The sequence below is a fragment of the Narcine bancroftii genome, chromosome 5 (assembly GCF_036971445.1).
Source record: "Narcine bancroftii isolate sNarBan1 chromosome 5, sNarBan1.hap1, whole genome shotgun sequence".
Lineage (NCBI taxonomy): Eukaryota > Metazoa > Chordata > Chondrichthyes > Torpediniformes > Narcinidae > Narcine > Narcine bancroftii.
Genome location: NC_091473.1, coordinates 222,661,880 through 222,674,075, shown reverse-complemented (window position 1 = coordinate 222,674,075; position 12,196 = coordinate 222,661,880). Strand labels below are relative to the sequence as shown.

Genomic DNA, 12,196 nt, shown 5'->3' with positions numbered 1-12,196 from the left:
ATTTATTGCGTTTTTTTCTGTCTTGGTGTATTGTGGCTATTTAATTTACATCATTGTAGTTGGTGAATCTGACATGGCTGTGTGGCTGCAGGTAAGAGTTTTGGTTCATTTGTACAATATATTTATGAAGATGACATTAAGGAGTAACAGAAAAAGTATTTGTTAAATGGTGAGATTTTGGTTGTGCAAGGACATGCATGTCTTTGCACTGGTCACAAAAGGCCAGCGTTCAATGTAACAGATGATTAGCAGAGATGGTAAGGAAGTCTTATTGCAATCGTAAAAGGGTATGGAGAAGTTGGCCTTGCAGAAATGTGTCAAGTTTTGTCTCTTTACCCAAGGAAAGATTTGCTGGCACAGTGATAAGGTTCATAGGACTATTCCTCGGGGGGGGGGGGGTTTGAAAGTGGAAAGAATGAGGAAACTGGTACTGTATTCTCAGGGAGTATGTAAGAATAAAAGGAAATCTAACCCAAAGTTACAAATGGCAAATGCAAGGAGGACTGTGTGCACAAGCTGGGCAAAGGAGCAGGGGGGGGGGGGGGGGTTGAGAGAGAATGAGATGTGGGGAAGTGTCTTCACACACAATCATTGATTATGGACATTAAGAGCCAAGGGATACAGAGATAGCGTTGGAAATGTCATCGGGGTAGAAGAATCTTGATGAATGGCAGAGCAAGGTTGAAGGGGAAGATGCTTCTATTTCTTTTGTCTGCAAACATCTATAGAGTTAGATCACTGAAATAGGCCCTTCCGCCCAACTTGTCCATGCCAACAAAGTTGTCAACCCGAGTTCGATGCATTTCCCTGCACTTGGGCCATATCTCTCAAAGTAATTCCTGTCCAAATGGTTTTAACCATTGCAATTGCACGTATCTACCATTTCCTCTGGTAGCTCATTCCACATACCCACCAAATGGGTGATAATAGTGCCCTCAAGTTCCCTTTAAATCTTTACCCTCTCACCATAAATCTATACTTTCTAGTTTTACACTCATTGTTGGAAAAAAAGACTATTTACCTTACTTCTGCACATGAAACATATAAAATGATGGTGTTCAATGCCAAGCAAACATTTTTTGATTTCACTGATGTATATGGAAACTTGGCAACTGGTGAAATAATACCAACTGTAACTAATACAATCTTCAGTTTTACAATCAGAATTACTTCTTTTCTAATCAATTATAATTTGTGTCACCCAATGAATAATCCAGACAGGTCAAACAGAATGAGAAGTTCAGCTCTAATTTCTGCCATCAATCTTGCCGTCAGGACACAAATCCTGATCTAGTAAAGAGGATTGGTAGATGAAATAACCAGAGCTTTGTTTCTTTCCTCCTCTACCACCATTATGCTGATGGATTAATGGCCTCACCTGCTCTTGTTAACCGGTGTTTCGGTGTTGCAAATCGATCCCATTGGGCAACAATAATGGCCGATATCCCTAGAGCACAAACAATCCCGAGGTAGATGAGCCGGGGCTGGGGGGAGCAGTAAAAAGAGTAATATAGCCAGGGGACGAAGCTGCCCATAATGAGCAAAGCAATTCCTGAATAGTCCAACCTGGGAACAAAGAGCAACACATGAGGAAGAGCCATGTGAGTGATAAAAGAGTACGATAGTAATTTCCATTAACATAGCTCCTTTAATGTACAACATCCCAAGACTCATCGAGTTATACAAGGAGGCTTGGTGAACAAGGTGGGTTTTAGGTAGATTCAAAGGGATACAAGATCATGATAATTTAGGAAAGAATTCCAGGATTTAGGCAGAAAAATTCCAGAATTTAGGACTTACAATACAGGTACTAATGCTGGTATGATTAAAATTGGGTACGGTGGAGAAGCAGTGAGATCTCAGAGTTGTGTGAATGGAGGTCAACAAGCACTTAACAGCAAAATGATAGAACATTATCAGCCTTCACACTGACATCCCACAAGGGACAGAGCACACCAGAACTGTATCAGGGCTAGTAGCATTGCTGAGACAGGGTACAATCCAAACCCAACTTTCACACCACTGATCTCATACTGCCAAAGCCGGTATAGCTGCCATCTTGCAGCTCCAGTGACTTTGGTTCAATCCTGACATCTAGTGATGTGGATTTGCAGTGGAGCTGTAACCATCTGAGTTTCCCCTGGGTGTTCTGGTTTCTTCCCAAATGCGTGTAAATTGGTTGCCTTAATTGGTACCTGCTGTCTAGGTAAGGGTACAACCTTGGGGAGTTTAAGGGAATGCAGAGAGGGCAAGATGAGGTTTGTGTAAATGAGTGTTAAATGCTCAGTGTGGGCACGGTGGGAAGAAGAGCCTCCTTCTATACTCCAAGATTCGTGAGGACGATCAGCTCATTTTATTTACTTGTCTTTGTTCTGGCAAATGTGCACCTCATCAAAACTACACATTCCATCCCAAACACACCCATATCCCCTCCCTTTGATCGAGAGAATTAGAGTGTACATTAATACAGTAAAATCCTCGTTATCCGGAATTCAAGCAACCGGCAACCCCAAGTTTATCAGCAAAAAAAAAGGAAATAAATAAATTTAAAATAAACGGTATGGATTATTACACACGTATATATGGTACGCATTGTTACAGTGAATCTCAAGCAACTGTAAAATTTGCATATCCGGCATCTACCAATCCCCATAGGTGCCAGATACCAGGGGTTTTACTGTACCTATTCACCAGCTCTCGCATGCAGGGCATGGATCCTTATTACTCACTTGGAGAATGTCCGGGAGACTTTCTCAGAATGGCAGTATACCGTGTGGAACAGCCAGGAGAAGCTGAGGCACAGGACAGCTCCCAGGAAGAACATCCCGAAGACTACCTTCTCCTGCAGAGGGGCCATGAAGTACATATTGGGCCGCAGGAGAGTCAGGATTCCCAGACCCAGGAAAAAGACAAAACCTGTGAAAGAGCTTCAGTTAGTGAAACATTTGCTAGCATGCACACCAGACAAGAGAACTCTATCAGATTAAAACTAAATTTTAAAAAAAGTGTTACATTGTTCTCAGCAAAAAAATCTTCTGAACGTAAAACAGCAAGACTGACGAATGCACACTTGTCCCAGAGCTAATGTTTTCTATTTGTCTGGTTGAAAGCTTCTCCTACCTCTCACCATTCTTTCCCCTACCAAGGCCATCATCCATTCCTCCCACCCTTCCCCATCTCGCCTCGCTCCCTTCCACATCCTCCAACTCTCGGGCTTTCTTCTTTCTCAGTTGATTATCAGTGTGGCTGGCCTTATGTTACATCTGATGAGTGTTTATCGTCATAGATAACATGTGCAGATGCACTGACATTCTTACTTGCTGCAGCCACACAGTATGCAAAACATTATGTACAAATTAAAACACCCGAAAAAGGAAAAAAATCTAAGAAGGATAAATATTCACATTAGCAATTAGTTGCAAAAAAAGTGATGTAACAATAGGCAAATCTTTGGTGGTCTAGGAGCCACTACCTGACCCTACAACAGTGAAGTAACCCATTTAAAAACTGGATTCGTCACTAAATAATCTCACGACGCTGTGGAATCTAATGCCGAAGACCAACCTACAGCTGGGGGAGACAGAATTTAGATCATTACAGGCCCCATTACAGAAGAGAAGTTTTGGTATGTAACAACAAAGACCATTTGTGTTTGTAGATGCATTAAAAACAGCTGAGAGTTAGACTCATGAATTACCCAATAGGTGTGTCCAGATGTTACCGGTCTCTGTGTGGATTCTGAAGATACTCTTGAAGCAAGCTCGAAAAGAGGGCATAGGTGGCCTGTGCCCGTAAAGGAGATAGTCATTATCTTTCAGCCAGTCAGGGAGCACATCATAGGGGATCACTCGCCAGCGGCCCTCCCAAACCTGAAACATGTAATTTTGTTTCTTAGTGGAACAAACTACTTCTACAGGTGTATTTCTGACCCTTTCATTATTACAGGCAAATGTCACCATCTAATCACATGAGAAATGTGTGCTGCCAGCATCTCTCTGCTCCTGGCACCTGCACCGCCCACCCCCCCAGCCTTCAGACATGGAGCATATTCACAGGCCATTGTAACATCAGAGTTCCTGTTCAATATGGCTATGACACTTCCCACTTCAAAGAGGAGGCCGAGGAGGGATTTCTGGACAAGGATGCTGAATTCAAAGCAGTGGGATTTCGGATGGGGCTGGAGGTGGCAAAACATAGACGGCAGAGTTCTGAGCATCCCAGATTATTAGAGAGTAGAGGCTGAAATGACAAAGATTCTCAGTGACTGAGGACATAAGGTAGACATGCTATTAAGGACATGGTGATAGAGAAGTCCTGGTGTTTATAAATTTTATGTTAGGGACCACAATAAAATTGGAAAATGTTACATTCAGTCATAGAAAATGTTATAATATCTGATTATTAAGCTTTGAATGGCATCAGAAGGCTAACATTTATTACTTGCCCCTCGGGCAAATCATGTACCACTCTTTCTACCACTGCCTTTTTTTGGGGGAAAGGTACTTCCAGGTTTCTGGAACTCGAGTACAATGATTTATAAGTATATAATGCAGGCAAATAGAATTAGCTCTGGTTAAAAAAAGACTTGGGTGACATGGATGAGTTCGACCAAAAGGCCTACAAATATAATGAAGAACCAATGACTTGTTCTCGGATGAAATCATGTTTCCATGCACCACATGTCCAGAGGTCAGGGTTTTGGGAGTTGTTGCCAAAATAGCCCAGGTAACTAATAGTAGTACATTTTGTAGACAGCCAGGTTGTGCCAGTGGTTGTGGGAGTGAATGTCTCGGGTGAAGGATGGGGTGGATTGTTGTTGGGGTTGCCCTCATCTGGGAGGCCATTCCATTCATGTCTTATACATGGTGGAATGTCAGGTGAGGAGCTACATGACACTCAGCCACTGGGTGGGCTCTTGCATTCGTGTGGCTGTCCAGCAGTTTGTAAATGGTGAACTGCCCAGCCCAGGCTGATAATGGTGATCGTTTTGTTTGTCAAGAGGAGGTAGTTAAGACGCTTCTTTTTTGAAAATCATCATCGGCCAGAACTTTTGTGGCAAGGATGCTGCTTATTAGCACATGCCTGAAAGTCACCTCAATCCTGTTGCTTCATTTTCTCTGAGGCACTGCCAATAGAATTGAAGGGTGTAATCTTCAGTGAACATTCCTACTTCTGATCTCATGATGGAAGGAAGGTCATTGAGGAAACAGCTAAAGATGATTGGCATCAGGACTGCCTGATGACAGCCTCCAGCAACCACATCCAACTTCCCTGATGGGCAATGACTCCAGTCAAGAGTAAAGAAATCCAGTAATAATTCTGAACCACTTCGGGCACACACTATTGTATTCAGTAGGAGAAGTATGGAAGAAACCAAAACTTGACTGCTTTCTCAGGAAAGGGGACCCATAAACTTTGAGCAGAATCATTCATAAGGGGGCCATAGCCAAAAAAAAGGTTGAGAATGGCTGCTGTAGAGTGTCAACAGCAGACTGAGTTCAAAGGTTATATGGGCCTGTTCTCATTTCTCACATGCCAGGACACAGTACCGCGTCGTACCTTGTAGACAAATTCCTCCATCTTCTCCATAGCATGATGAGCCTGCAGAGGGAGGGTCAGCACTCGCACATCCTCTTCCTCTTCCTCTTCATTTTGTGCTCCAGGGTCGGTCTTAAGTTCCATTCCCTACAAAGTAACAGCAGAATCATTCAAGTTCAAGTCAAATTGAGTATCATCTGGTTGCACAAGTACAACCTGATGAAACAGTCTTATCCCGTCCTTAGTGGAAAACATGAATGCACACAACCAGACAGAACACCCAAATAGACAAACAATACATATGATGCAGGAGAAGGGTTCACATATAGAAATGAATTAATAAATATGGTTTTGGAAATACAAGAGTCTCAGATGGGTAGTGTGAGCAGTTCCTTTGGTTGCTCAGCATTCTCACCGCCCATGAGAACAAGCTGTTTCTCAGCCTGGCTCTGATACTCCTGCATCTCTTCCCCAATGGGAGCAGCTTAAAGATGTTGTGTGCAAGATGGAAGGGATCCCCAATGATTTTGCATGCCCTCTTCAGACAACGACCCCGTCAGGTCACGTTGATGGGGGTGGAGGGGAATCCCAGTGATTCTCTCTTCCACTCTTACGGTCCTGTAGCTTGATCTCCAATCCATTTCTCTGCAGCAACCGAGCACATTGTGATGCAGCTGGCCAGAATGCTCTTGATAGAACTCTTATAGAAAGTTGACATGATGGTGGCCTGTACCCTTGCTTGCTTCAGTCTTCTCCAGAATCGCAGTCACTGTTGTTTCTTCCGGGCAAGTGAGGAGTTGTGTGTCCACAATAGGTCACTTGCTAAGTGGAGTCCAAGGAACATGGTGCTCTCTACTCTCTCCACTACAGTTATTGATGTGTAGTGGAGGGTGGTCATTCCTGGTCCTCCCAAAGTCCACAATCATTTCCTTCGTCTTGGCCATGTTGAGACTCCTACTCTTGTACCATATAATGAGATTTTCCACCTCTTCTTGGAGGTCAGAGCCACATTCACACATAGTATTGTCTATGAATCCAACCAAATCTTTGCAATCTCAGCTCTCCCGTTGGCTTATTTTCTCCTGGCCCTTCCTGGATTCGTACATACTTGAGGCCAATGATGTCACTTCCCCTGAGTGACCACTCTTAGCACAATCAGCCTGACCTACAAGAACGACACACAGGGTTAAAGGCTGAACTGGATTTCAACTTCATCTAACATGAATCACTGGAAAGTGACCAGGAACCTAAACTAATGATTTCTCCTCCTAACCTAATGATTTCTCCTCCTAACCTGCTCACAGACCTAGACTGATGATCATATGGATGTAGAAAGTTAATTATTGCTCCGGTCTGCATCAGCTAACACGGAAACCACCCCCCCCCTCCCCACCCTCAAAGCTTTGTATTCCCAGAGCCCATTGCTGAGAAGGCCGCAGGTTCAAGAATTGAGCCATGCTTGTGGTACATTCATAAAAAAAACAACTTCCACTTTTAATGTACATTCGGTCAGTTCACCTCAGTTGTTGGTAACTTTCATCCCAAAACCATGCAATTGAACCAGTATGGGAATTACTCCACCCAAGGCTGCGATGATCTGCAGAGTTGTGAATGCACCTCACACCATCACACAAAAAACCCTCCCCTCCACTAACTCCTATTATTCATTGCTTTGGAAAAGCAGGCAATACTTTAAGACTCATCCCACATTCTCTCACCCTCCTTCCATCAGGGAGAAGATGCTCAACTGTGAGTTCATGCACCACCAGATTCAAGGACAGTTTCTTTCGTGCTGTTATCAGACTCTTGAATGAACCTCACACTATGAAAATTATAATGCTGGAGAAATTCAGCAGATCAAACCGTGTACTTTACATAGCAAAGATTAAGATACATCACCAACGTTTCAGGCTTGTTTAATCCAGCATTATGTTTTTATTTCAATCATGGTCTCTGCAGACATTAGTGTTTTATACTAGTAAAATCATGTTCCTTTTGCTCTGTATTGATCTCTCTCTATAATTTTACACTTCTGCACTGTGTATTATGTATGGGAAATCTAGTTGGATTGCTCATAAAACAAACTTTCTCACTGCTTCTTGGCACGTGACAGTAAATGAACTGGAAAGTTAAAATTTCACACCTATTCGCTGTGGTCACAGTGCTAAGTGCTGAGCAACGCTAGTGCATTCTTTGGACTGAAGCATTAAATTGGCAGTGGGAGATATAGAGAGTTGGGTGCATGGAATGTGCTGCCGGCAATGGTGGGAGAGGCAGATACAATAGAATAGTTTAAGAGACCATTAGAAAGGCACATGGAACTGACAAAAATGAAGGGGATATGTAGTAGAGAAATTCTAGGCAGCTGTTAGAATAGGTTATTGGGTTAGCACAATACAGTGGACCAAAGGGCCTGTACTGTGTAGTAGATTTCTATGCTACATGCTCTAAATTTCTTATTCAGGTGAATAGAAATGTCACTGGGTTCATTTGTAAGACTACTAGATAAATTTCAACAACATATCATCAACATGTTAGGTCATCTGACATATTTTCTGTTCATAGGATCTTACTGTGTACGAATTGTTTGCATTTTCATCCTAAAATGCTTTAAAGCAATGAAGTGTAACCATTGTTGCAATACAAGAGACAGATAACGTGCTCAGCAACATCCATCTCTCAATAGCAGGATTTTTTAAAACAATTAAATATTCTTTTAGCAGCTATTTTAAGTTAAATAATAGTGGGATAACAGTGGTAATTCACAGGATCTTCAAAGAATGTTAGGAGATTTTTTTTGTTCCCCCCCCCCCCCACCCCCACCCCCCACCCGAGCAGACTGGGTCTTTGTTCAACATCTCATCGATGCAGAATTTTTGATGATCCAGCAATCCCTCAGAATTGCTCTGGAGGTTTCACCCTATATTTTGTGCTAAGGTCTCAAGAACATGCTAAAACATAGAGCTGTGGACAATAGCAAAAGTCTGGTAAATGCTGGAGAACTAAGGTGCGAGGTCTAATTTGTCTCTTCTGACTCCACACCAACGAGGCGCTTGTGTTACGATGTTTCAGGGTGTCTTGGCTGAATAACAATTCCAGATTCCAAAGCTAGCCTCTGTCTCTCAACAACTTCTGCAAGGGCACCATCACAGCACGGTGCGGGTGCTGCTCTGCTCAAGTTCGGATGCTGCAGAAGGTAGTAAATACAGCTCAGAATATCATGCAAACTTCCCTCAATGGACTCTATCTGCATCTCCCAATGCGAAGGAAAAAAAACACAACCAACATAATGAAAGGCACCAACACATCCCAGGCACACTTTCTTCTTCCTCCTCTCATTGGGGAGATAGCTCAAGGATATAAAATTGTGCACTAACAGACAGTTTTTCCCTGCAGCCATCAGACTCCTGAATGAGCCCCACAGCGATGTTGCCTTTGCTTTGTACTGATCTTTCATATTCATTGTAACTCTAATTAAATTCTTTGTGCTCTTTTCACAGCTTTATTAATGTTAGATACAACCTATTCGACTGCTCACAGAAGAATCCTTCTCACTATATTCTGCGTCACGTAACAAATCAGATCGAACTTAATCTGTCTATTCAAGAGATTCAGGTCTGGTGACTTAATAACTGGGAGAAAAATATCTGTCCTGTAATGTTGAAATAATTATTGTTGGAGGTTCATCTGTCACTTTATTAAAATATCACAGCCCCCAACCAGTATCCAGCCTAACCCCAAAGACAATCCATGGGTTTGCAGCCTCTGATTATAACAGCAAGGAGTACCAAGATGGAGCCTAAAATTAACTTATTTTCAAGAAGAGTGCGGTGACCTGCCTAAATGACTACAGACCACCAGTGGCACTCACATCCACAGTGAGTGTTGTTGTAGAGGCTGTTGTTGAAGCTCATCAGCTCCTGTGTGAGTGACAACATGGATCCATTTCAATTTGCCCACCGCAGCAACAGATCTACAGCAGATGCCATCTCACTGGCTCTACACAAAGCCCTGAAACACTTGGACAACAAAGACGCATACAACAGGATGCTCTTTATCGACCACAGTTCAACACCATCATCCCCTCAAAGCCGATGAGAAAACTGAGCATCAATACCCCACTGGGTAATTGGCTCATGGATTTTCCACACCTCAAGACAACAATCAGTGAGTCCTGGTAAGAACATCTCCTCCACAATCTCCATCAGTACCAGTGCACCTCAGGGCTGCATTCTTAATTTTCCCCCCCCCCCCTCCCCCTTCACTTTATACTTATAACTTGGTGGCTTGGTAGGACACCACCACCATTTGCAAATTTGCTGACAATACAACAGCAGAGGGCTGTATGAAAAGGGAGGGAGACTAAAAACCTTGGTGTACTCACAACCTTGAACTCAATGTCATCAAAACCAAAAAATCTCAGGGTTGTATGCATGTACTCTGACAGTAAATCTGAACTTTGATAATATCAAACCCATATATCTAAACATGAAGATTTAAACTGGAAATCTCTCTCTTCCCTTCCACCCTCTGCCCCAACGTTTCCACTCTTTGGCCACAAGCACTTACCGTTACAGACTTTCCACTGGCCTGATACTCTGGTTTGTCATCCAGCAGTTCAGTTAATTCGACATTGCTTCTCTCACCACTGTTGTTGGACACCCCACACACTTCCCTCGGTGATCTCTGGGCAGACATGGATGCTGCAATCCAAGCCTGCTGCCTGGCAAAGTCTAGTGCAAAACATCAGACCAAGAGAAATGAGGGCAAGGACCCAGTATCTTTGTTATCCCTGTTTATTCTTATAACCCACATTTCAGAATTACCCATTTAAAAACTATCCACAGCCTTAATCAAACCCTGCCCTCCTACTCTCTATCCAGAGCAGCACATGTTAATTCCAGGGGTCTGTCCATCTTTGCAGCAAAGGGTCGGTAATATTGTGATTAGTTGCAAAGCAAGTACCCCTTCACTGTATCCCTCAGTACACCTCAGCCACCACCAGATCCCTATTTCTAAGACTCTCATTTTTGAGTCTCTCCACAGTTTTATCCATTCTCATCTTTCCATTAACCTCAATGCTGCAATACATCACAAATATTCCACCAGCTCTGGCTTCCTTCATCCTCAACATCCAGCACCCTGTAGTAACACCTTCAGCCAAATGTTCTTATCCCCTTCCATCAACGTCTAACTCTCTATCCTCATCCTTAACCTCACCCCTAGTTTACTTCCTTGGATGCATCCCATCACACTCATCCCTTCCTCATTCCTCTCCTTCTGAATTTTTCCCCTTTCTTGCTGATCTAGACCATTTTCTACCTCGAACATTAAAAAAAGGAAATGGAGTGAGCCACGAGGTCCTTCGCGCTTTTCTGTCAATTGTCAAGATCACCTTCAATGCAGTTCCAAACCTTTCACTATATTACACCTTATTCCTTATGTTTGAAACTTGTTCACTCACATCCCGCATGGGATCTTATTGAATGCCTTCTGAAAATCTATATGCATCACACCTGCTGGTTGTCACTTAATTATTTGCTGGGCATATCCTCAACTACCTGAATCCCCTCAATGATTTGAGTGCCTTTCTCCCTTTTTATCCTACAAGTACTTCAGGCTAGTTCTTCACATGGTCATGTTTAATCTGTGCAACCTTTCCACATTGCTCAGCCCATCTCTTCTTGGTAAACCTCAGAACATCTTCTACTGCATTAATGTACTCCCTTAAATGGACTTCGGATGGTAGACTCACAAATACTTGATATGACTGAAATGTAACCTACCTTTTATATTCAGCTCCCCAGCCATGAACAATAATTCGCTAGATTTCTTCATTACTTGCTCTATCTACCTAACATTTTTTAAAATCAAATTATACACCAGGACATCAGATCTGTATCCTAGATCTCTATAATCCCACTATTTAAATAATCTACTAAGTGTACTAACAAATCTATAAATTGAAAACAAAACATTTACTAGATTTTTTTGCCCACTCCATCAATTTCTAATCTTTGTTTCCTATTGACAAGCCACTCTATCCATGTTAATATATTCCCTTCCACACTAAGCAAGCTTTTATTTTTCTGAAAAATCACCTTTGATGAGGCATCTTTGGAAAACTGAGCATAGTATACCCACCAGTTCCCCTTTCTTCGGGGATATCTCACTCTAATCCGTACATAAATTGCCGGACACTCGGCGGCTCAGCCGGGAATCTGTGGAAGGAGAAATGAGAGTTAACGCTGTGGATCGAAGTCCACTGACCCAGTCAGAGAGCTCTCCAGCACGGAAACAGGCCTTTCGGCCCCACTTATCCATGCCGACCCAGCTGGTCCCATTTCGCTCTCCCTACTTGCTGCCCTGATCTGCTGAGTACTCCCTGCATTGGCGGCACTTATTTCGGATTCCCAGTATCTGCTGTCTCTCCTTATCCGGATCGAGCCACCGAGCTCTTGACTTACCCCCGTCACTGCAGATAGCCTTCTTACCCGATTGTCGCCAGAATGCTTGCAGCCAGGCGCCGCTCGCCGCCCAGTGTCCTTCCCGTCCCCCGCCACCCTCGCCCGTTGCTCAGAGCCGGCCAGAAGCTTCACCACAACCCTCCAAAGCCCCGACCGGTCACTTCCGGGTCCCCGGCAAACTTTTCCGGATT

The 12,196-nt window shown here is 43.2% G+C and overlaps 1 protein-coding gene across 2 annotated transcripts in view; it reads right to left on the bottom strand.

Moving 5' to 3' along the window:
• LOC138764939 (adiponectin receptor protein 1-like) overlaps positions 1–12,196 on the bottom strand; it is a 23,538-nt gene extending 11,342 nt beyond the window's left edge. The window contains exons 1-7 of one of the 2 annotated variants that reach the window (XM_069941415.1): positions 12,033–12,196; positions 11,640–11,759; positions 10,108–10,271; positions 5,560–5,685; positions 3,698–3,869; positions 2,730–2,916; positions 1,379–1,566 (exon numbers count right to left, since the gene is read on the bottom strand). In XM_069941415.1, the coding sequence (XP_069797516.1) occupies positions 1,379–1,566; positions 2,730–2,916; positions 3,698–3,869; positions 5,560–5,685; positions 10,108–10,236 (802 nt within the window). In that variant the 5' untranslated portion in view covers positions 10,237–10,271; positions 11,640–11,759; positions 12,033–12,196. The remainder of the gene's footprint in view (positions 1–1,378; positions 1,567–2,729; positions 2,917–3,697; positions 3,870–5,559; positions 5,686–10,107; positions 10,272–11,639; positions 11,760–12,032) is intronic. The other variant, XM_069941414.1, reaches the window with a different exon arrangement.